The sequence below is a fragment of the Podarcis raffonei genome, chromosome 5 (genome assembly GCF_027172205.1).
Source record: "Podarcis raffonei isolate rPodRaf1 chromosome 5, rPodRaf1.pri, whole genome shotgun sequence".
Classification (NCBI taxonomy): domain Eukaryota; kingdom Metazoa; phylum Chordata; class Lepidosauria; order Squamata; family Lacertidae; genus Podarcis; species Podarcis raffonei.
In genome coordinates this window covers 52,358,180-52,383,038 of record NC_070606.1, presented here as the reverse complement: position 1 = coordinate 52,383,038, position 24,859 = coordinate 52,358,180, and the positions used below count along the sequence as shown (strand labels likewise).

Below are 24,859 nucleotides of genomic sequence, written 5' to 3'. Positions count from 1 at the left end.
TTCTGTTCACAGTGTGGTGTAGTGGTTAAGAGCGGTGGGCTCGTAATCTGGTGAACCAGGTTCGCGTCCCCGCTCCTCTACACGCAGCTGCTGGGTGACCTTGGGCTAGTCACACTTCTCTGAAGTCTCTCAGCCTCACTCACCTCACAGAGTGTTTGTTGTGGGGGAGGAAAGGAAAAGAAAATTGTTAGCCGCTTTGAGACTCCTTAGGGTAGTGATAAAGCAGGATATCAAATCCAAACTGTTCTTTTTCTTCTTTCCATGAATGGGAGCTCTTTAGGATACATCCCTTTGCCTTATGTCAGGGGTTCTCAAGTGACATCTTCTGATACATGCAAATTGAGACACTTTGGCTTCTTTTGATTAAACCAGGAAACACTTGCATGGCATGTGCTAGCAAGAAAATATTTTGGGGAATGGGATGCGTGAAACATCTCTGTTTCCATAGATATTTCCAACCTTCTGCTTGATGGCATCAGTGTATTTATCTGCAACGGTTGATATGTGTTTGTTTGCAATGCAAATCCTAATCATTATAGCACACCACATTTATGTGAATAATGAAAGCAAATAATGTTCCCCATTGAACAGCACAGACATCTCTCAGATGCAGAGCTGAATAATTCTTCTGCATAACATGCATAATTGACTTAATTGCTCAAGATTTTATGACTCTAGCCACCACTTGTTTCATTTGTGGATCTAGTGGTAATTCTCTCAAACCTGTTTCCTGTTTGTGACATCTGCAACAGCAAACACACTATTAAAGGTGGGCTATGGAGATAACTTGCAAGCCTAGCAAAGGGTCCCAAAAGAAGACAAAATTATATTCATGGATCAATACATGGAAATTATTGATGTAACGATCCCAGAGTAAACATAACACATGTCAGGATTTGACTCAAAGAGTTCTGATTTAACGCACCTTTGCAGATGTAAAGTCTACAGGCCAGAATCTTCCAAGGTCAGTCAACATCTTGCAAATACAACACAATGTAGGTTTTTCAAAGACAAAACACTATTGAGGTGCCTAACTCCTATGCAGCAGTAACAGAAATTCACTGTCAAAAGCTGTTTTTAGCTTGATAGCCTTCTTTGGGCTTGTTCATTTCCTAACCCTGCTCTGCCAGAGTTGTGGCTTTCCCTTGCAGCAGATGATCATATCTTAGGCCCAGGCACAATTCTATTATCCCATAGATTGAAAAGAAAGATTTAGCAGAGGGAAGAAGGGAAGTTAAGAGTTTCTTCATTTTCCTGCATCCTGTAGGTGAATCATCTCATCAGCTGTTAGATGCCAGAGTAAAGCTGATTTCCCAGGTGCGGTGTAACGCACGAAGTGCACATAATAACAGACTGGATGAAAGCATGCTTTGTGCAGGAAATCTTCAGAGAACAAGCGCTGATACTTGTCAGGTCTGTTGCTTTTTCAGTATTTGAACACTAATTTCTCTTTTAACAAAATGTAAATAGGCTATGCAGAGTAATGTCTGGCAGGGTACTACATATGTATCTGCTTCTTGTATCAGATACATTACAACAACTTCCTTCCTTTCAACATGATGTGAGAGGCATGTCCTTCAAACAAACAGCAGCTCTTCTGGTGACAGGCAAGCCTATGGGAGACGCAGAAGTTCAGCTGCAGACTTGGGAGTTTTGTCATTTGATAAGGCCTGTCCCAATACATCATAGGTGCATGATCCCTGCACCTCTCCTTTCCCCAAACCACCACGTTTAATGTTCTTCAGGTTCTTTGTATTGCTAGCCTGAAATATCTGTGGTACCGAATATGTGCTTTATTTACTTTCTTTTCCCCCCATCCGACTTCTACCCTGCCTTATCAAATTAGCTCCAGGCAGCTTACAAGCAAATCATGCAATCTACTAACACTTGAAAATATCAGTAAAATCAAATATATCTTCTGAGGTCTGGAGAATTTAGCGGAGCAGCCACAGAAGGGTATGTGTGTTGTCCTCTGAAGAGCATAGCCAGAACTGACCCTCCCGTTTTGTGAATGAATGGAAACTCGCTACATCCCCCCAGGACTCCTTGAAACATGAAAGGCCTACCACCACACAAATATATCATGCTGGAAATTCCACTACTAATAAAACGTGGGCTCTGCACCTCCGGGTGCCAAAGGAAGCATTGAATCTCCTTCTCCGAGGGCATCGAAGGAGCCATAAGGAGTGCCAGATTCCCACTCATGCCACCAATGAAATTTTATGGCCCTTACTCTATTGATATCAGAGCTCCAAGGTCAGTAGGCCTGGAAATGGAGTGTGCCACAGGGCCTGCCACTGAAGAACTGGATTTGCTTGACATGCCCCCACATCATAGATTAAACTATGCCAGACCATTTCTCTCCCATCATTTCTAAAGGAAACTGAAAAGAATGGAGTTGAATAGTATTCATCCATGCTCACTTTTGTCCTGCCGGCACTGGATAACGTAGATGAACCCCTCTGTCTCCCTCAGCCATCTTAGAACTGCAGCATAAGTGCAATGAAATGGAGAATCCAAGGCCAGGGATTTAATATCCTCAGTTTCCGAAAAGACCACCCAATGCCTAGGTCCATCGCAGACAACTGCCCTCCACTTTCGCAAGGGCCACTTACTGTGCTGAGGACAAAACAGAAGAAGAAAAGTCTGGGCCAGGAGTCCATGCCATCAGCTCCAGAAGAGACCTCAGGTTTGAGGTCTCCCTGGTTTAGGCATTAAATAAAACTACTGTTGGTCCATATTTGAATTTCAGTGGTACCTCGGGTTAAGAACTTAATTCATTCTGGAGCTCTGTTCTTAACCTGAAACTGTTCTTAACCTGAAGCACCACTTTAGCTAATGGGGCCTCATGCGCCGCCAGAGCACAATTTCTGTTCTCATCCTGAAGCAAAGTTCTTAACCTGAGGTAATATTTCTGGGTTAGCAGAGTCTGTAACCTAAAGCGTATATAACCTGAAGCATATGTAACCTGAGGTACCACTGTACTTAATTAAATGACCTATTTTATTTGTTGTTAGGGAGATTCAGGAGGCCCTCTAACCTGCATGAAAAATGGCTCTTATTATGTCTATGGAATTGTGAGCTGGGGAGAACACTGTGGGTTAAGACAAAAACCTGGAGTCTATACCCACGTGATAAGATTTCTCAACTGGATTCGTACAAAAATTCAACGCGAGTCTAGCTTTGATATCTAGGAAAGCCCTTCGAAAAATAAAGGTAAGCCTAAGACATACGGATATACCTTCCTATTACTCTCAGATAAGGAAGTTAGTTTTCCAATTGTCTTTTTGGCATTAAGGTTGAACTCTTATACACACCATTTAACTCACTTCCTTCTTTGTAGAAATGTGTGGGATGATTATGCTTCCACCAGCCATACACCAACCTCCTCCTAGGAATCTTCATAAGAGAAGTTCTGGACTTTGTGGTCTAGGAGTATACAAGCCATGGGGGTTGTTTGTTACTACCGCTATTAGTTTTAGGGTTGCCTTTGAATATTAATTGGCCTTGTGTTCATAAGCTTTATGCTTAATTTCCTTTGACATCTTTGAATGAATTGTTGAACTCTTTGCTGTAGTGATGTTAAATTTTGAATTGTGTATTATGGTTACTGTACTACTGTATTGAATGTTCATTTTGGTAAGCCTCTTTGAGCCACAAATCTGTGGGAAATGTGGTATTTAAATAAATTGACTGTCTGCAAGACTATATTTTCTGAATAGGATTTTAAGCACCAAGAATTTCAAGTTCCACTGGATAATTCAAAACATGCCATGTTTTATTCAAAATGCAAACCCTGACACCCTCTCTTAGGATTTAGAGTATTGGCTTAGCTTTCACCAGTTTATTATACAGTGGCATGTGTAACCACATAGCCTACACTTGGAACGAAATGCCATTTTTTTAAAAAAAGTATTTGTTATATTTTTATCCTCCAATGTGTTCAGGATAGCAGACCTAATCCCCATTTTATCTTGAAAAATTAGTCAGATTCGTAGGCTGAAATATAGTGGCTAGCCCAATATACGTCAGGGGAGCTTAGCAGCTGAGTTTGAATCTGGAGCTTGCTTGTCCAAATCCACCACTCTGTCTGCAAACATTATATACAACTTTCACATCCCATTCATAGAAGCTCAATCACACACTCAGGAACTCATTCTCCTCCACTTAAAAGGGCCTATAACAAAGCCACACATCAACATTTTGCTTGCTCTTACATGCTCACCCATTCAAGGATAATAAACTTAAAATTATCAAGAGTCACATAGACCACTTTAGAATGCTCAAACGAATGCAGGAAGGTTTCATAAACCAAGAAAACCCTATCATTAAAATACCAAAACAAATTATTTATGGAAAGTGATTCCTCTTATTTTATTTTCAATACAAATAATTTTACTTTCAACAAATCATGTTCATTAATTTTTAGTACAAAGTTGAGCCTGCCAGTCATCTAGTACTAATTTCAATCGCTGTCAGAAATAAATACTACATTTCATAATAACAAACACTTAAAAATTACTTACATGCAAAAAAAATATAAGAACAATATTAAATTATTTGCGTAGGGTTTCACTGTTGTTTTTTCTTTTAGCAAATTCAACCGCTTTGGTGCAGCCTATGCTTTGGGGGGGGGGGTCTACTTGCACAGCAAGCTGAAAAAAATTATGCATTTTCTTAAGGCTGATGTCTGTGTTTCAGTTCATTTCTTGACATCATTTTTCTCCGCCTGACTTGCAAGATCTCCGTAGCATCAGGATTGACTCTCACTTGTTGGGATCCTTCTCCAGCTGCCTGTTCCTGCCAACCAAAATAGATACTGAATGTGAGCTACTTACAAAGACAAATTTGCAGAATTCCCATTTATTAAAAAGTACTTTATCGGGCAAAACATTAAAGCTCTGCTAATGCCATCTTTCTGGGGTTGGACAGGTTTGTTAGCTTCAACATGGTCTTACTTCTAGGGAAGATGCAACTTCTGGGTTACTCCAGCTTCCTCATCCAAATGCCTCTGTGCGAATCAAAAGCTTCTTGTAGATGCTTCAGATCAGGTGTTGCTAATGCAGCACCTGTGCGTGCACATATGTCCACAAAGGGCTTCTCAGTTACCTGCAAACAGCCCTTCCCCACTGAAATTAGGCTTGGAAGAACCATTGCATTGAAGCCAAAAGGTTGTGGGTGTGATATGCATCCCATAGGCACTTACCTAGCAGTAAGTCCCATTAAACCTCTCAGGAGGCTTGTACGGGATTGCACAGGAACTGACTTTGCAACAAGCAGAAGACCTGCAAGCCTTATTCACATGTCAGAATGAAGATTTGTGTGATGTAAAAACACAATGAATTCTTCAACTATTGTGTGAGTCTTGCTTTGCAACTAAAATGTTGTATGCCAGCTGAGTCTTGTCCCTCCAGCCATGATTCAACAGGCTGCCTTTTTTAAAGCTTGCAGGAACCTCTACATGTCCTTTATCCATTAATTTGTTGCCTTATTTTTAGAGTGGAAAAAATAATAAATAAAATAAAATTGGTGACATCAGGGTAAACGAGCCATTCAGTCTATTTCTGCTGCAATCTTACAGCAGAATCTTTTTGCAGAACTCAACCCTAGAACGGGATGTGTGCTTTTGGAATGATCAGTCATTGGGATGGGCAAAGAGTGTCCTCTAGAAAAGCTCCACTGCTCTAAAAGCATTGTGTGTGTCTGCATGCTAAGAGCAGTTAATTCATTTCCCTACCCAATATTATCTGTGCCTGGTGGGTGTACAGTCGAATCTCGAGTGTCAAATGTAATCCGTTCCGGAAGCCCGTTCGGCTTCCAAAACGTTCGACAACCAAGGCACAGCTTCTGATTGGTGGCAAGAGCTTCCTGCCCTCAAGTGGAAGCCATGTCGGACGTTTGGCTTTCTGAAAAAGTTTGAAAACTGAAGCGTTAACTTCCTGGTTTTCAGCCTTCGGGAGCTGAAACGTTCCAAAACGGAGCCGTTCAGGAACCGAGGTTTGACTGTATAAACTTTATTCACATAAATTTTTCTACTGTTTTTTTCTAATAGTAGAAAAAATACTTTATAAGGATATGGGCATTAATTAAATCTCTCTGCTGATACCCGAAACTGCCTTGTTGAGCAGTTGCCACGAAACTACTTTTCTATATGACACAGAGTGGGAAACAAGCACTCCGCCTTATGTTTGGGATTCTGCATCCTAGGTGCTTAGAAGGAAAGGGGCTATTCGTTCACGTACAGTTTTCAGATTGTTCTGATCCAAAGTTCCTTGAGGTTCCTGTTCCTGAGCATATGCCAGCTCAGCAGCCCTCCTGGCCATTTCCACTTTGTAGGAACCCGGAGGTGTCCAGCCAACGCCTCTGATCCAGTTCAAATCAGATTTGTACTTGACCTGCAAAACAAATACACAAACCTCACGGAATTAATAAACTGTGCACACTTCAAATCAGATGGGAAGTAAATTGCATAGAACAGCACCTTAGCTTTCAGTTTCCTTCATTGTCGGGACTTGATTCATTTATTTCAAACACTAAGAATTCTATAATGATGATGAGATGTTTACAAAGTAAGAAGTGGATGGCAGCATGTACGAAAGGCTGTGCATTTCCACAGTTTGTCAACATTTCTTTCCTTATTATTAACTGAACGTCACTTCTAAAACCTCAGAAATCATATGAGGGCTACTAGAAATCCAAGGAAGAGTGGGACAAGCATACCTGCTGTATCTTTCTGTTTTTCTCCAGAACTTCAAATTACTTACTAGGGTTGAGACCAAATGGTCCCACCACTTCACAATTCCCTTTGAAAGCAGTGAAAGGAGGGGATGTTCAAATTTTTCAAGGTGGTAGGAAATTGCAAGGTAGGAGAGCAACTACTCACCCTTAAGTAGCCTCCCCCTTTTGTTTCTCCCTCCACCTCCACTTTTTTCTTGCCACAAGCTGTGGTTAGTAGCAAATATAACACTTTTTTCAGCAGCTCATGAACCACCATTTCCTTTCCTCAAAACTGCATAGAAGCAGCATTGTTCCAGGGCAATGGGATGCTAACTCACTCCTTACTGGCATCTTTTGGTCTTTCATTAGCATTTCTTTTCTACCAGCCAAACTCTTTAAAATGTATTCTTTTTTAAAGGGGGGGCATGTTATGTATGTTTCAAGGACAGAATTTTGGTACAGAGTATAGAGCCCTGGAACGAGACTCTAGCCAGGCATCCCCAAACTCGGCCCTCCAGTTGTTTTGGGACTACAGTTCCCATCATCCCTGACCACTGGTCCTGTTAGCCAGGGAAGATGGGAGTTGTAGTCCCCAAACAGCTGGAGGGCCAAGTTTGACCATGCCTGCTCTAGCCTATAGATCAATGCACTTACATCACTCTGGAGGTTGTGTGCTTGCTTAGCATGCTTTAGGTTCAGCTGTTCTGGGTCACAGGTATACTGATGCAGGTGCTGCCTATAATTGACGTCACTTATCAACTGTTGACTTTTCTTTGCATGGATAAATCTTGGCTGGTCAATGTGGCTCTTGAACTGCGCTCTGTTTCTGACAAAATCCCTCTTGTATTGGTTGTCACTCTGGAGGTAGCCCATCTTGAGAAAGTGCCTCATTTTGGGGTCATCATTCACATTGCGAAATCCAATCTGCTGCCCTCTATCCCTCAGGAAGGCCTCTCTGTATCTGAACTGCAAAGTAGTGAGACAGAGCAAAGACAAAAATAATTTTTATTCCCTTATTGTAGTACTTTTGTATAGAGAGCGGTGACTTCTATGTGGACATATAACTTTGCTAAATCAGAGTACTAGCATCTAAATCCAGAGGGCAGAGCTGCCTTGTTGGAGCAATTTTTGACTGGAAATAAATGGCCATTGAATTTACAGAATATACACAGTTTTATTATCAATAGCATACTTAATGATGAATACATTAACAAGCATGTGGATGAAATGGAAACCAATGGTGTAAGGCAGCTTGCACAGCTCAAAAAATGTGACCCATGACTGATGTTCCATTAAATCAATGAGACTTCAGAACTTAAAGCTCATTAATTCAACAAAATGTATGTGCACCTAAATTCATCTGGACTGTACTCTGGCTTTCTAGCAGTTCCAGATTGGCCTGAAAGAGTTTGAGTGCATGTTCCTCAAGTCTTTGGCTACCAGTGTTTCCATTTAAACTGCAAAGGAAAAGCCATGGGTTGCATAGGAGCCTGCCATTCCAATAATCTTGTAATGGGATCCTAAGACTGAATCTTGAATACATACATCACTGGCAATGTCTCTGGAAGCTTTAGCCGTCTGGAAGGGGATGGCATCCAATCTGAAATCATAGCCAGCTGCCCGTGTCTCCTCCCAAGATGTTTTATAAAGTTTCTGCAGGAAGGAGTTAAGAAAGATGATGCCTTAGTTTACAAGTCTTTTGTTCTTATAGTAATAAATATTTGATTCTAATGGGACCATTTGTGTCAGGGCCAGTCATATAGGCCTTTAAGATTTTCTGACTGCCCTGCAGCACTTCAACATTCCCACCTACAGAATACTGTACAGAATACTGTACATCGGTTAGAGTCTCATTGGTGGGGAGTCAAAAATACCCAAATTGAGATTTTGTTTTGCATTTCATGCATACATTGATTCCAGCTTATTTGGTTTCTGTTAGACACTTTGATGCATCAGCCACATCAATATTGCATCGACACACTGCCCCTATTCTGTCTTTCGAAACATCTCCTAGTAGCATCTTGGGTTTTACAGTGTAGGAATGTCAGTGCTACAAGTCTCCACTTTTTGTTACTTCAAGCACTTCTAATGCTTTCTGCGCTAGCTCCATACCCTGATGGTTTCATCAACTAATCTAAAATAATGAGCTGCCGGATAAAATATTGGATATGATTTATTTGAGTAAGATGCAAATTTTGAAGATAACATGTCTCATTTCAATCCCAAGGGTTTATATTACAGTGTCTGAAGTTATTGTGATACTGCATTGTTGTCCTGCCCAAGAGATGTTTCTCAAGTTTAGCCATTCAGCTTAGGAGAAATAAAATATTTTTGTACATAGGTGCAAGGATGCGAATGAGCAGAGACATAGCCTACTTTGGTGAGGGTCTACTTTGGTTAGGGCACATTCTCTAAAACAGCGGTTCCCTAACTGTGGCCTATGGACCACTGGTGGTCTGTGGGCTTCATTTAGATGGCCCATGGCATGTCCGTATTAAATATACTTATTGATTTTTGATTGTATTTGTATTGCTTATTTTATTTCTTATGTGGTATTTTATTGTATTGCAGTTTGAATTCTATGGAATGCAAATTGTAACACAATCAAATACAATGTAAGGAAAAAACAAAAACAAACCCAATTAAAAAACATACAGCATCTAGCACAGCACGTACAAATTGCTACAACAGGCAGAAAAAAATCATTACGCGGTCTGCCAGCAGTTTTTTAAACGGTCTGTGGGAAAATTAGCTTGGGAACGACTGCTCGACATGATAGTAGGTAATAAATAATCCCAGGCTTCCAACTCATATTACTTACTGACCAAATAATGTTTATTTACTATGAGACTGAGATAAAAATGTACAAAATGGGGCATCCACACTTCCCAGTGGGCTTGCAATTTCTGATAAACATACTTAGAGCGCCTGATCAAATTCTTGAATTATTTCCTCCCAGATCATGACAGTAGAATCCAAAATTATCCCAGATGAGATAATATGGGAGGCATTCCATCCAAAAATGACCACAGACAGCATATTTAAAGGGCAAACACAGATAAATTCTTAAATTTATTTAGAATAATCAGGGTATGAAAATTTGGAGTAACAAGCCCTTTGGGGTGGAAGGGAATCAGGTGGGCTGGAAGAGCTGTGGTTCCTCCTCAGCTGTGTCATAAGTCCAAATCTGAAGTGTCTCTTGCCATGGGAGCTTCTATCTGGCAACCACCAGCAAATCCTAGCCATTTCCTGCCTCTTCCTCTCTCTCTTTTTAATCTGCCGAAGCTTTTGCCTTGCTGTTGCGGATCATTCTGTAACATGGGTCCTTTGATCTGAAACCCCATGCATCATTTTACTTTATCACAGTTTGCACAGCTTTTGCACTCATCCTCACACATTACATTCATTTGATTTACAGCTATCTTTGCAGTTTTACAAATACCAATGTGGTTTTTGTGTGTGTTGTAAGGTCAGTCTCTCTCAACAGCTTTCTGTGTGTGGCATCTGATCCAATTGTATATCTACCAAAAACAGTTTCATTTTTAATGAGAGGCCCCCAACTCTTCCATCTCCCCATGCTCTCCCTGGCTGTTTCAGTTCAGATACATGCTGGTCCATTTGAATGTTTTGAGAAGAAAGGGTACATATCAGACTTACAACTGTGACATTCATCTGTGCATGGCAATACAGTTCTAACTGCATGAGCAATACATCTCACTCATTCTTTTCTTCTAACAGGAGAGTAAAGGTTTGTCAATGCACAATGCTCTTTCTATTTTGATTTCCAGTAGCTGACTAAATGCACCTTTTAATGTAATTTAATGAAACACAATTCCTCTAAAAGTACTGTAATTTGTGCATGAAATAAAATTGCGAATTGATACACATGAAACAACTATATTCCTTTTAAACAATGCAACCTAGGCTAAAAAGAAAATTATCTACAAACTGGAATTACTGGGACAAGTGACGGCCGGACGTATTCCTGGTACATATGAAATCAAAATACAACTAATTGTAGCTGTGTTCATTCACAAAACCCATCACCTAAAATGAAAAGATCTATCACTTACATCACTGAGATGGAGCGCATTGAGACGCGCCCTTATGAAGTCAGGATGGTCAGGAGGCAGAGTATATTCATGCATGGATTCCAAGTGTGCGGCTCGGTACAGCCTCTGACAAAACAAATGACATTTGTTACTTTCACAATTTCTATAACGATAACAAAAATCTATTTCCAGCAAGAGCTACAGCACACAATGCATTTAATATTAAATTATGCCTATGCTTATTAAAGGTGCCTTAAGACAAGATGACGCGGGTGGCGCTGTGGTCTAAACCACTAAGCCTAGGGCTTGCCGATTGAAGGTTGGAGGTTCGAATCTCCGCGATGGGGTGAGCTCCCATTGCTCAATCCCAGCTCCTGCCAACCTAGCAGTTCGAAAGCATGCCAGTGCAAGTAGATAAATAGGTACCGCTCCGTCGGGAAGGTAAATGGCGTTTCCATGCGCTGCTCTGGTTTCGCCAGAGGCGGCTTAGTCATGCTGGCCACATGACTCGGAAAAACTGTCTGCGGACAAACGCCGGCTCCCTCGGCCTATAAAGTGAGATGAGCACCGCAACCCCAGAGTCATTCGCGACTGGACTTAACTGTCAAGGGTCCTTTACCTAAGACAAGATATTGCTTGACTTTCAATATCACGCTCTTCCAATCATTTCGCCTGTCAAGCAGTTCAGTTTGCCAGACAGAAAAATCCCCCGCTTTCTTCCCCCTGTGCTCCATTCTGGGGGTTCTGTCCACCCCCAACCCCCAGAGCCAATTTCAGGGGGCACATGGGAGGAAAGCTTTGTTGCGGGAGTGGAACTCCTTGCACAGGGCTTCTGTTAATAGGGTTCATAAGGTAAATCCTGCCATAAGTATTTGAACTGATTTTTAATTGTACTTTTAATGCTGCTTTTATTCCTTATGCTGTATTTCATTGTATTGCAATTTGAATGTAATCAGTAATTCGATGAAATACAATGAAAGGGGGGGGGAGCAATAAAATACAATTAAGAATCATTCACCATCTAGCACAGCACACCTAAATCGCAACAATGGGAAAAATAGTAATTAAATGGTCTGCCAATACCATCAACGATTCTCAAGTGGTCCATGGAAAAACAAGGTTCGGGAACCACTGCTCTACACCATAAAAAATACTTAACTTACATCATTGCACTGAAGGTAGCTATTCTTAGCATGGAGGAAGTCCAAAGAGTCAGTCACTGTGGTGAACTTGAGTCTATCTGGTTTCTGACGATACTTTGTCTATAAGTGGAATATAAAACATGCAATAAAGACTGGAGTTAAAAACAGAATATTTCATATGTGTGGCAGCAGATGTAGAAATATTACATAAATGTGTGTTTTAATACATATTGTATATAATTTTTTAAAAAACCATTTAAGAAACATTGAGAGAAGGTTTGTTCTATCTATGTGTCTGCTGAAATAGCTTGCCCAAAATAAATGCATATATAATTTGGCTACATCCAGAGATCCCCAATGGATTTCGTTTTGTCAAAAAGATATACAAATGGGAAAATGTCGTTTTCAACGCTTGTCTTTACTGTGCAATTGTCCAAAATGATTTCAATATGTTATAGCAGTGATGCACAGAGAAAAACACATAGTTTTGACTGGGCAAACAGAAATCTGTATCCAAAATGTCATCCTGTTAGATCTCCAATCCACATTTAGGACATTTTCTCTGTTAATAAGTTATGCTGATCACGATAGAATCACTCTCCACTGACTTTGCTGTCAGTTTCAAGTATGCAATTTTCAAAACTATGTTATCAGCTGCTTAGCATTCCATTGCCGAGTCTGCCGTCTTTATTTATTGCTATGTGTTTTTGTTGTTGAGAGTCTCCTGTTCAGGGTAGAAAATATGCAGCAGGATGTCACAGGTGGACTCCTATCTTGTGTACTGCTCTTTGGTAACGTACAACCGTTGTATAAACAGGCTCTCACATCAAAAGGAAATGCTAAGCTACATCCATAAGTGTCATGTAACAAGGAGCCTTGATGGTAAACAATTCCTACAGACATACCATCCCATGAAAGATTTATCAGTACCTCACTGATGAGTTCTCCAGCCTTCTTTACATTCTCTATCTGAGGGGATCTCAGAGCCATCCAGCTAACCCCCTTCATGAAGTTCAGGTCTGATTTGTAGCGAAACTGTCAAACAAAAACAAAACAAACTTAGACTTTGTCAGATTTTTATTTTATTTTTTGTTTTTGGCCTAGCGATGACTCCTCGAGTTGTATTTAAATTTTTGTCTTGTCTTTTCCACGCATACATCATCTCATTGAGCCAAGCTTCTTTGCATTCATCCATTCCTTTTGGAATTAAATAATGCATCATATACAAGATACAAAAGAAGCTCCCACAACTGAATCAACATAACCGTAAGCAAGAAGTGATGCCACCTGTTGGTACTGAAACCTGTACAAAGCTATTTTAAAAGGAAGGACCAATTCAGGGATGCAAATTATTTTGCGCAAAATCAACACAAGTATTCATAACTTGGATTCTCAGCTGTATTACAATATTGTGGCTGCTTCTTATTAAAAGTGGAGATTTTACAGCAAGCTAAAATAAATTGGGGTGACAACTTAATCCATATGCTAGATGTTGTACAATGTGATTTAATAAGATTACCAGGAAGTTCTTTCTCAAGAATTCCATTGATGGGGCTCCTTAAGTGTATCCCACCCTCTACCTGCGGCCTGAAGCCAAAACTTGGATAGTTAAACTGCTGGCAGAATATCCTTTTTAAATATTCTGTCTAGTAGTTAATATCCAAGTGTAAAAGTCCATGTCTCTATCAAAGCAGAGCAGAAAGAATTTTGAAGCACCTCTTAATGCAATAAGCTAAACCTCATGTTAATGGGTGGCTTTATAGTTTGGGATCTCCCAGTTTCTGCAGCAGATTGCCTTTGTCTCACCTCAGGAAAAGAACAAAGGCAATTGGTACATTTGTTACACTTAGAGGAAAATCCAACAGGGATTCTTCCATTTCCTCGGAGGCTTTCATTGAAGAGATAAAGCATACAGAGCTCTTTCAAGTTGCCTTTTGTTGCAATATAGAGTTGAGTCTTACAGTAAAGTAAGGCAAACAGGTTGCAGACAAGCTTGGGCTTTGATTGAGGCCTAGGTTCCTATCAATGGCATTTCCACTGTTCATCTAGACAAGCTTCTGTGATTGGTTTTGAATGGAACAATAGCCGCCCCATAACATTGTGAGCTCAATTAGCAACAGAATCCCGAAAGCCATGTAGGCATATGTGGGATTTGACAGGCAGATTTTTGAAGCAAATAGTTGTCTTTCTTTCTCACTCATAGCAATCCACGGCATCGGTTCACCATGCCCCCCCTTTTTTTAGCTAATCACAGTCACAAAATCAAACAGGCCATCACCTTGTGAGTACTATTTATATTAAGGTCTAAGCAGTATCTTTCTTTACCTCACTCTGCAACAGGTGGGCTTTCTTGGCCCACTTCATCTTCAAGTCCTCAGGGAGCACTGTATATTCGTGCAGCCTCTTCCTGTAATCCTGGTCACTCGCTAGATTCTGGGCCTTCCTGGCATGGACCAGGTTCACCATGTCCAAAGGCAGGTGGTACTGAGAACTGGTATCTCGGGATCCTTTCCTGTACTCTTGCTCACTCTGTAGCTTTGCGGCATACAAGCAGTGCAGCAGGTTGGTATCATCCAAAACGCTCTTGGCACCTATGTGCTTCCCTCTCTCCTTAACAAAGCTATGCTTATATTGAAGCTGCAAAAGGAAAGGAAATGCTGTTTAGCTGGCATTCATGCTTTTCAGATCCTTTAAAAGTAGGTATTATGCCTAGGTAACTGTGAGACAGAGAGAGATGGAAAAGAGAAATAGCAATGTAAAATTCAACGCAAGAGACGCATGCAATTCACATTACAGGTCTATCTTTCCTTCCGTCGCATCTTTCATTCATGGCTCTGAACAACCATATTCTGAAACAGAACTTTCCCCCCTCTACATGGTCTAAAGCTAAGCAAGGATAGTTTAGAAAATATTTGGAAGAAGAAAGAGTTTTGCCACTGTTATAAGGCCGGATCGCACATGCATGTTTCTGCATGGCCCTTGTCACTGGAGCATAAAAATAATAATAAAAATTCAACCTTGGCATTAAGCAGGTATTATGTTCCAATGAACATAATACACTGTGGCCCAGGGTGCCTTATGTTTTAGTGAAAGTGGTATTGCTGCAGCCAAAACACTAATTCTTTTAACGGATGGATTGGGCAATATGGGACATCCCAGGTTTAGATAAACATGGAACAGCCAGGACTGGATGTAACTTTCCCTACAGTGAGACAACAGTTTGAGAGTCAACAGTCAGAGTCTAACATTCTTATGGAGTTCTCTCAACAAACAAGCTTCCCATTGGACTTTGGCAGCAGCAATGGGCTCAAAGCTGGCAGTCCTATGTATGCACACAACTTCTGGTGTTGCTCCGGCCCAGGTAGGACTGAACCTTGGGGCCGAAGTCTAGGGCTGTACCACATGACCACCCAGAGTACTGTGGATGACAGAGACAGTTCAGCATCAGCACCAAGGCTGGCATAGGCACGCAGGGCCCACCAGAGCAACTTCTATTTGTATTTTTATATATAACATTTTATACTCAGGTGACATCCAGTTAGGCATGGACATGATTAAAGAGTCTCATTTTAATATTTTTACTTTAAACGATATTACGTATCTTTTCTTATAACAAAAATGTGCTCGTTCCCAAATACAAGCAAGTAGCATCAGGAAGGGAGAAGCTAATACCATTTTATGTCTGCAGTCATGGCACTGATATGATTTAAGACAGGTTTTTTTTTAACGCAAAAATGCTCAGAATGTATCTTTATGTTTTGTTTGGTATTTTACTGTAATGTATCAGGAGTTGTGAGGCATGGGCTTCAATGTGTGGAGGGGGAGAAGAGAAATTGTGTGCATCACAACTGAGGTAATACACATGGTCCTCTAAAAACCCCAACACCCACACAAGACCCTTAAGTCCAGAGTCTAAAATCATCTAGATGTACCACTGTTTGGTGTCGCCTAAATGCTTGATTTTCTAAGAGATTTTTCAGAAAAGTTGAGAATTACCTTTGGCCGCTTAGTATCTCTAAATTCATTGGTATAAAATGAATGCAGAAAGACATCTGAATGGATACACCAATACTCTGAGCCCTTTCATGCATGCTTAATTTTATTTTTCTTTCGTTGCCCCTAATTGCTTTGGTGGACTATTCAAGGAAACAAAGGAATGGATTAAATATTTGCATAGACAGGTAGTATTTTGGATACTTTGGATAAATTGGAACTGAGTATCCAGGGATACTTTTTCCTTCTCCAATTCCCATCGCAAGATCTTCAGCATGCCTTGGCTTCTGATTAACAGTGACTCTTTATTTTTTTTTAATTCACACAAAGAATCTCATTCATAACTAATATATTCTGTCTCACATCCTTGTCTCACATGATTATGGTGCTGCTTTAATTCGGTATAATCTGCTTTAGACGATGTATTACATGAAGTTAACAAAAATCGGGCAAGATGGAAGGCTGCATAATTCAACTCACATCACTGGCAATTTCTCTTGAGGCCTTGGCAGTCTGGAAAGGGATTGCTTCCATTGTCAGCTTGTAGCCTTGAGCGCGGAGATTATGCCAAGACTCCCTGTATTTTGCCTAAAGTGGAAATGGCAACTTTAATTTTAAAGTGCAAGTAAATTGACAGAAGAAACCTTCTCTTGGTTGTTGTATAGAGTTAGCAAGCACGTCTAGATTTTGTTTTTCTTTTCTTTTTTACTCTACTGTAGGAAGCCCCAATCAAAGCAAATACAGTCACAACAATGCAATTAAAAAATGACAACCGTTTGGGCATGGTATTGTCCTTGCAGCATGTGTGCAGAACAATAAGTGCCAACAGCTCTGTAAGCAATGACGACTCAAGCGAAGGCTTGACACAGGGCAAGTGAGGAAGCCATGGCCAGCTTCTTAATGCAAGGACCCTGCACGTCATGCCACTTCCTCACAACCTTAAAGGTGGGACCTGAATCAGGGGAAGGAGCCAGGAGGGAATCTTATTGTCCTGAATTATTGAGCTGCATTCTGTGCTGGCATGGGGATTCTGCCTCCACAGCTGGGGTTTGGGTTGGGCATCACAAACAGAATTCTTAGCAACCATATAGCCAATCTGACAACATGGACCTGTACTGGATCCTGAAGATACTGGAGGTGTACTACTAACCCTCTCTATTATCCGGAAGCTATTAGGTAAGTAAACAAAGCCTGCCTTCTTTTCTCCTTACTTGCCCTTTGGCTAGTGCAGACTCTATCCTCTCATGTCAATTTTATTTATATACTCTGAAATTACTGCACTCATTATTATTTTGGGGAAGTGGGTGGTGCTGTGGGTTAAACCACAGAGCCTAGGACTTGCCGATCAGAAGGTTGGCAGTTCGAATCCCCTTGACGGGGTGAGCTCCCGTTGCTTGGTCCCTGCTCCTGCCAACCTAGCAGTTCAAAAGCATGTCAAAGTGCAAGTAGATAAATAGGTACCGCTCTGGCAGGAAGGTAAATGGCATTTCTGTGAGCTGCTCTGGTTTGCCAGAAGCAGCTTAGTCATGCTGGCCACATGACCCGGAAGCTGTACGCCGGCTCCCTCGGCCAATAAAGCGAGATGAGCGCTGCAACCCCAGAGTCGGTCATGACTGGAGCTAATGGTCAGGGGTCCCTTTACCATTATTATTATTATTATTATTTATTGAATTTATATACCACCCTATACCCAGTTCAAAGAATAACTGATACCATATCATAATTATGATATCATTACAATATCATAATTCAGATCATTACAAAAACTATCATCAACGCAGTCTTTAATTTCTAGCCACACATTACACCAGAAGATATTTATTGATTTATTACATTTATATACCACCTTTATGTTCCAAGAATCCCAAGGTTGTGTTCTCCACCTCCCAAGGTTCTCCACCTCCCTATTTCATCCTCACAACAACCCTGTGTAAGAGATGGTGACTGGCCCAAGTTGAGCTTCATGGCTGAGTGGGGATTTGAACCCTAGTCTCCCAGGTCACAGTCCCAACACTCTAAAAGTCACCATTTGTTTACCCGACAAAGCAAAAATCATTTGCAGAACTCAGCAGCACCACCAACACAAATTAATTATGGTGCCCATATGGCAGTGCAATGAGAATGTTAAAAAACCACACCTGAAAGCAACAACACCCTCCCAGATTCATCCAATACTGAAAAGCACAAATTCAGCAGCAAATATAAAATGCAATTCATGTTTCAGCCAGATGGCAAGGTAATATCTTACCGCTTTGAAAAGTCTTAATAAACAATTAATCAACTTGAACAGTTCTTCAAGTCTGCAAAATACAGTCTTTGTGGTTGTACACTTACCACGCCTACAATAGGAGGGATGCCAAATGATTTCAGGGCAAAAGAGGGGTAGGATAGCATAGATCCAAGCACTTACCTCACTGAGATTGATAGCATTTGTTCTCGCCCTTTCAAATTCAGGCAGGCCCAACGTCACTGTGCAGTGATGCAAAGTGTCCTCTCCTGCGGCCTTGTAGAGGCGCTGGGATAGATTTAAATGAAAATGAATGGCTATATTTATACTAGCATACTGGAATTCTTTCTTTTTCTGAGAAATTGTCCAAGAGTGCAGCTCTGTGCACGTCTACTCAGAAGCAAGTCCCATTAAGTTCAATGGGACTTACTCTCAGATGTCTATGTACAGAACTGCAGTCTTGCAGAGTTGAATATTTCACCATGAAATTGTTTTGCCTAAAAAAAAGTCTAGCCACAGAGGGTGCATATTAGTCAGCTGGATGTTTTTGGAGCCCAACTCCCATCAGCATGGCTAACTGGACAATTGATGAGAGTCCAAGAGCAGCTGGAGGGAACTAAGTTGTCTATGCCAGGATAAATGATTGCATACACCCATCCCTATAAACATTCACAGGTAAAACCATAGGTTTAAAAAGGTAAAAGAAGAAGAAGTGTTTTTAAGAAGCACAGGGTTCAATAGTGCATGGCAAATATCTAAAAAGCTATACAGTGGTACCTCGGGTTAAGTACTTAATTCGTTCCGGAGGTCCATTCTTAACCTGAAACTGTTCTTAACCTGAAGCACCACTTTAGCTAATGGGGCCTCCTGCTGCCACCGCACAATTTCTGTTCACATCCTGAAGCAAAGTTCTTAACCCGAGGTACTATTTCTGGGTTAGCGGAGTCTGTAACCTGAAGTGTCTGTAACCTGAAGCGTATGTAACCCGAGGTACCACTGTACAGCCCAGCTAAGGTCGGCGCTGTGATAAAAGAGGCGCCCTTGCTTTTCTCTCATGCAGAGTGGACAGCTTACCAGCAGTTCCCGCACACAATCCAATATGACTTCTGCTGCTGATAGAAGTACTTGCATTGGAAGTAATCTGGGGCACTATTGTAGTCCATCAAAACGCTTTAATTAACTAGTCTAACTGATGCCACAAAATGAGTTGCTAAGGGCTACAAACCTACCAAAGCAAGGCTGACTTATGTCAAACACTGGTCTGAGCCAGCTTCAAACTGGCAATAAAAAATAGAGCTCTGATGGCAGAGGATGTTAACGGGTAACATCCCGTTAACTCTTAAGAGCCTTATTTGATGACATCTCTAGCAACATTCAATGTTGCTGTGAAAAATGCCATGAACATTTTCTTTAAAAAGGAAGGTCACAGTTTGGAGCATGTCAGCTCCCAAATGTGATTCCACCCCCCTCTTTTTTTTAATGGCATAATGAATTTGCAAGGCCATCTGTATGTTTTTGAAAAATCAGAAACAAGATTCTTGGCCTCAGGTGCATTAAGTGGGTTCCTGAACGAATTATTCAGCACCTCACACATTAACCATCACGAAGACTGTCCTCCTTGTGTGCTCCTTCTTTGCATTTCTTTGCATTATGGCTGCTTTCAAGTACAAAAAGAAAGCCAGTTGCATGAATTCATATCAAATGGCTGCTCTGATTTTTAGTTTTATTTTATTTTTGCCGTTGTTTTGTTTTAAAGGAGCAAATCTGATTGACAAAATGATACTAAATGTTTGTCCAGGAATAATAAAAAATGATCTAACTATGCTAAAGGATAAATCGATGATGCCTTCTTCTCTCCTTTTGATGTATTATATTTCTCAGAGCCTGCTTCCCTACTCCCTCCTCAGCTCATTGCATTTTAAACAGCATATTTTCTGATCCACGTTAGCAGAGCCTACCTCATTAGCAATCATATTGCTGAATTTTGCATGAAGGAGGCCAGGAGAGTCTGTCACCGATGTGTACTTGAAGGAATTCGGCTGCTGACGGTATTTACTCTGAATTCACACACAAAGGAAGAGGAATGCAGAAGCTACGTTACATTTTGAGATGAGGACATTGTATTTTTAATGCTCCTGGTGATTTAGACTTTACAATGGGGTCAGCAAAAAAAGATTGGTTCGGTGACCTCTGTGCCAATTTAATCCCATGCTCCTAACTCACTGCTGGATTCATGTCTATTTATTAAGTTCGGAGGACCCCATAAATGCAAGGACCAGTTGGCAGTACCACTGCTGAAGTGTGCTCGCGACCTGTCTCTGAAAGGTGGTTATGGCAGATATATATGGAAAGCAGGAGGCATTTTTAGCTTCTGGGATATTAAAAAAATGTGCTAAAATGGTAGGGGCTACTTTATCTATATTGTATTGTGCATTGCTCTGGAATCTGTTAGGATGTAGGGTGATTTTTTTTATTTAAAAAATTGAATGAGTAATTAATTAAATAAAAATAAATATGAACTGCTCACGTGCAAGCTACCTGGGCCAGGGTAGAGTTTCAATGTGAGAAGAATGTTTTAGGTTGTGAGTTACATTTCAGCCTGAGTCACCAGGAATGTTGGTTCATAGTCCACCAACGGAATAGAGAATGGCAATACAGAAATAGAAATACACTATTTCCCACTGTGTACTAACTAACTGTGTCTGGTAAGCCCATGGCTGACAGGGTGCAATGGGCTTATGAAGGGCATTTTGCTGGGTGTGCCTTCAGGCCAAGTGGCCTGTTCAGCAGTACTTTTTGTGTTTTGTTTTAGATTTTAAAATCTGGGCACTTTTATTCTGAAAAGGAGAAATTCTGGCTCTCATTACAATTATCAGCTTTTTGAAAATGCAATGAGGAACTTGGTTTCAGTGAAGTTAGGACTATGTCATAGAGATATGACGCGTGAGCCCAGACAGAAAATGATGGCAGGTAACAGCAAAGAGGGAAACGTAAGGAAATTCCTGACCAGAAGTATAATATAGCTCAGCTAAAACCAATGGGAATTTTGCTCTTCAACGAGGTTCGTGCGAAGCTTGAACTTGTGTGTGTGTGTGTGCTCTGCAAAAGAAAGAAGTCCCAGAAACAAAAGAGACATATGTGATCATTGGAGACAAACTCAGGGCCAAACTAGATGTGATGAGAGTTAATAAAGAAAAAGAAAAAGAACAGAGATGGGGAGAAGGAGAAATTCTCTCTCCAGGCCACTTATATGGAGCCACCTGGGTTTTGAGAAATGTGATTCTGTGTCTAATAACAGAACACAGCCTCTCTTTCATCTGGAAAGGAACATTTCCTTCTATAAAGGTTCACCCTAATGTACCAACCACTTGGGTCCTGATTACAGAATAGAAAGTTTGTGAAAGTAGTTAGCAAGGTCTGAAAAACCTTGAACTCAATTGAGTTCACCCAGGACATGAATTGAGTGATCAAATAAAGAGGGAGGGTGAGGAAGGGAGCCCACCCTTAATCCAGGGAGTTACTTTGCCAGCCCAGTTTTACACAGACATCTGGCAAACTCTTGTTTGTAGTGAAAAAATCAAAACCCTCTTTTGTTACCTCGCTGATGAGTTCAGAAGCTTTCTTCTTTGCTTCAATCTCTAAGGCCCCTGGTGTAATACAGCCAACTCCTCTCATAAAGTTCAAGTCAGACCTGTATAAATTCTATGGGAAACCAATCAAAAGTAATTTACAACGTGGAATAGGAGAGGCAATATAGCCATCTAAATGCATTCGTTAGAAGTAACATCTGCTACTCAAGACGTCTGTATCATTCGAGCATATTGGAATTATATTTTCAGATTCTGTGTTCATGTGTTTACTTTGTACATACACATATCTATTACAGAGAGATGGGGGAAGGGAAAGAGAGGAAGAGAAGCTCAATATAAGTAGTCTATAAGAAAATTGTAGATTATTGTGGTTTTTACCTCCTAATTTCAGATGGAAAGACCATTAAAGTGAAACTGTGCAATAAAAACCATTTCTGGTCACTGATACTGAGAGACAGACAAAGCATAAAACCACAGTGTCGCAGTCCCCCCCCCCCATGTTAAAGGCTTCAAGAATAACTTCATTTACCTCACTCTGTAATTTATAAGCATTCTTGGCACACCTCAACCTAACATCTTCAGACAGAGAAGTATAATCATGAAGCCACTGTCTGTATTCCTGATCACTGACCAAAGACTGGGCTTTTTTGGCATGTACCAGATTCACCATGTCTAAGGGCAGGCGGAACTGAGACTTCTGAAGGCCAAAAGCTTTCCTGTAATTTACCTAGGGAAGGGGGGAGAAAGAAGGAAGAAATACTGTTATTTCAACGCCATGGCTTAAACCCAAACCTGCTTAACATTCTATTGAATTTATTTGCTTACAACACATACACGGAACAGCAAAGAAAACTCAGGCAGCCTCATTCTATAGTGCCTATTGTGCAGTGTGCACATTATACAGACCTCTGGATGGTGACAGTGAGATGGTTAGGAAATCAGAAATGTCAGGTGTGGCTAGTGTGTATTTATTTATTATATTTATTAAAAATATGTACATATACCAATATATATATCACATCACAGTGGTTTTTAACAGGATAAAAACATAAAACCAAACAATAAAATCATAAAAAGTTAAAAATATATTAAAAACAAGCATCAATAGACCATTGGGGTGGGGCAGGCAGTGCACTCTTAAGAGCCTGCATTGACAGGCCTGGAGGAATAGAAAAGTTTTCACCAAGCATTTTAAAGTTGGCACCTGCTGAATCCCTATTGGCGGGTTGTTCCAATGACACTAAAGGCTCAGTTTCTCGTTGTTGTCTAACGAGCCTCACCAACACAGTTAACCAAAGTTCAGATATAATGATACCCCATCAATTGTGCTCTGAAAAGGAAATGGGGATGGTTCAGAGGAGAAGGTAAGAGTTTGACCATGCAAGGGGAGCAGGAAGACATTTATAAGCCTGCAGGCTGCTTCTTATCTCCCATAGCCATTGTTAAGTCTGGGTTTTAGTGCCTGCCCATGGGAGGGAAGCCCTCTTGCACCAGCTTCCACTGATGGGACTCCTTAGGTGAGTCCTGCCCAATATGATAAACAAATTGTGCTGCTGTTGTGAGAGTACTGCCAACTCAAAAGGAAGTGTTCCATCATTCAAAGTACCTATCAAAGGCCATCTGTTTATGTTTATTCTAGGTTCATCTTCCATGCCCTGTGATACTCACATCACTCTGCAGCAAAGCTGCATGCACAGAATGAGAAATGTTAATATCTTCCAAGCCACAGGAGCCAATCATCTGTCCTTTCATTTTCTCAAATGCTTCCTTGTATTTGTACTGAGGAAAGATGAAGCAAGGGCATGAGGATTTACAGAAACATACTGGCCACTACAGCATTACTTTTTCTCGTCTTCTCAGCCAGCAAGTATTTTAAATAAAGATCCAAACCTGCATTAAAATAGGCATAGTCTACTTTAAAATAAGAGGATTGGGAGTTTGAAATTTCAGTTTATATCTACTAAACAGAAGAAACTTTGTTTCGCTAAGAGAGAGGCCCTCATTAAAAATGACACCTGCCAATTCAATCAATGTAGGGAGTGGAGCTGTGCCAACTAGCCTGTGCCCTGCCCCCTGGCATCCATGCCTTTAGTGGGAATGTCTGTAGCAGGGAACTCATCATACACACTTGCTCAGGCTCCTTGCAATCTAGACCTTTTCTTGACTGTGGTTCCAGATGCCACGGAAACCTTAGTATATACAGCTGTACATGTGAAAGGCTTCCCTACTGCAAATGTTTGCACTGCATGCGCAGCAATCTCTGGTAAGCAAAGCTAGTTGGAGCAGCCTTCATTCGCACTCAGGCATCGAATGAATGTAGGTTTGTCATTTCTGAAGAATCTGCAGAAGGAACATTAAAAAAACCCAACGTGCTACCTGGTTTCAGGCACAATGAATTCATATACAGTGGACGCTTGGGTTGCAAACGTGATCCGTGCGGGAAGCACATTCGCAACCCGCAGCGACGCGTCTGTGCACATGCGGGTCGTGATTCGGTGCTTCTGTGCATGCGCAAGTGCCAAAACCCATAAGTAACCAGTTCTGATACTTCCAGGTTCAGCCCGGTGCACAACCCGAAGCGTCTGTAACTCAAGGTATGACTGTATTTGAATTCCAACCAAATACAGTATCATATGGCACTACTTCTGATTACATGAGTTTTTGATCTGCTGTTTATGTCTTATCTTGGAATACTGCTGAATTGCCTCTTTTGTACAAGTGTCTTGTTATATTTTTCTTTATATCTTTTGCATCAATACCTTATACCTGACCATGCTCAATTGTTGTTTTTTTCTCTTTTGTTGAATTTTCAGAATACTCTGTTGGTTGCGTTTGTTATACATTTAATAAAATAATTTTATTTAAAGATATATATTTATTATTTAATAAAACCCAAGAGTTCTTTTATCCCAACAGGCCATAAGAGAAAAGGCTTCTCCATTCAGGACTCCTTTAACATTATTTTTGACTCAAGGGATATGATTATTTCAAAGCATAGTAGCAAAAATACTTTTCTGTGTTTATCTTACAGCTCTTGAGCTAAGGAAGGATGCAGGTTATATATGCTGCTTTATTTTCTAGCCTGTCCAAGACCCTTGTTAATGTTCCATTTGGCTTTGCTACGCCACTGTGCATTAG

General features: G+C 40.8%; 2 protein-coding genes across 3 annotated transcripts in view; one reads left to right on the top strand and one right to left on the bottom strand.

The window, feature by feature from the left end:
* The window catches only part of HABP2 (hyaluronan binding protein 2), a 29,947-nt gene extending 26,242 nt beyond the window's left edge, over positions 1 to 3,705 (top strand). Inside the window, exons 12-13 of the mRNA XM_053389161.1 lie at positions 1,268 to 1,413; positions 3,018 to 3,705. Coding sequence (XP_053245136.1) covers positions 1,268 to 1,413; positions 3,018 to 3,194 — 323 coding nt within the window. The 3' untranslated portion in view covers positions 3,195 to 3,705. The remainder of the gene's footprint in view (positions 1 to 1,267; positions 1,414 to 3,017) is intronic.
* A 680-nt stretch (positions 3,706 to 4,385) lies between these two features.
* NRAP (nebulin related anchoring protein) overlaps positions 4,386 to 24,859 on the bottom strand; it is a 68,683-nt gene continuing 48,209 nt past the window's right edge. For both annotated transcript variants that reach the window (XM_053389159.1, XM_053389160.1), the window contains 14 exons: positions 23,390 to 23,500; positions 22,251 to 22,448; positions 21,729 to 21,833; positions 20,090 to 20,188; positions 18,315 to 18,419; positions 16,385 to 16,492; positions 14,237 to 14,548; positions 12,842 to 12,946; positions 11,933 to 12,031; positions 10,791 to 10,895; positions 8,263 to 8,370; positions 7,372 to 7,683; positions 6,243 to 6,395; positions 4,386 to 4,800 (listed from right to left, as the gene is read on the bottom strand). In XM_053389159.1, the coding sequence (XP_053245134.1) occupies positions 4,678 to 4,800; positions 6,243 to 6,395; positions 7,372 to 7,683; positions 8,263 to 8,370; positions 10,791 to 10,895; positions 11,933 to 12,031; positions 12,842 to 12,946; positions 14,237 to 14,548; positions 16,385 to 16,492; positions 18,315 to 18,419; positions 20,090 to 20,188; positions 21,729 to 21,833; positions 22,251 to 22,448; positions 23,390 to 23,500 (2,043 nt within the window). In that variant the 3' untranslated portion in view covers positions 4,386 to 4,677. The remainder of the gene's footprint in view (positions 4,801 to 6,242; positions 6,396 to 7,371; positions 7,684 to 8,262; positions 8,371 to 10,790; positions 10,896 to 11,932; positions 12,032 to 12,841; positions 12,947 to 14,236; positions 14,549 to 16,384; positions 16,493 to 18,314; positions 18,420 to 20,089; positions 20,189 to 21,728; positions 21,834 to 22,250; positions 22,449 to 23,389; positions 23,501 to 24,859) is intronic.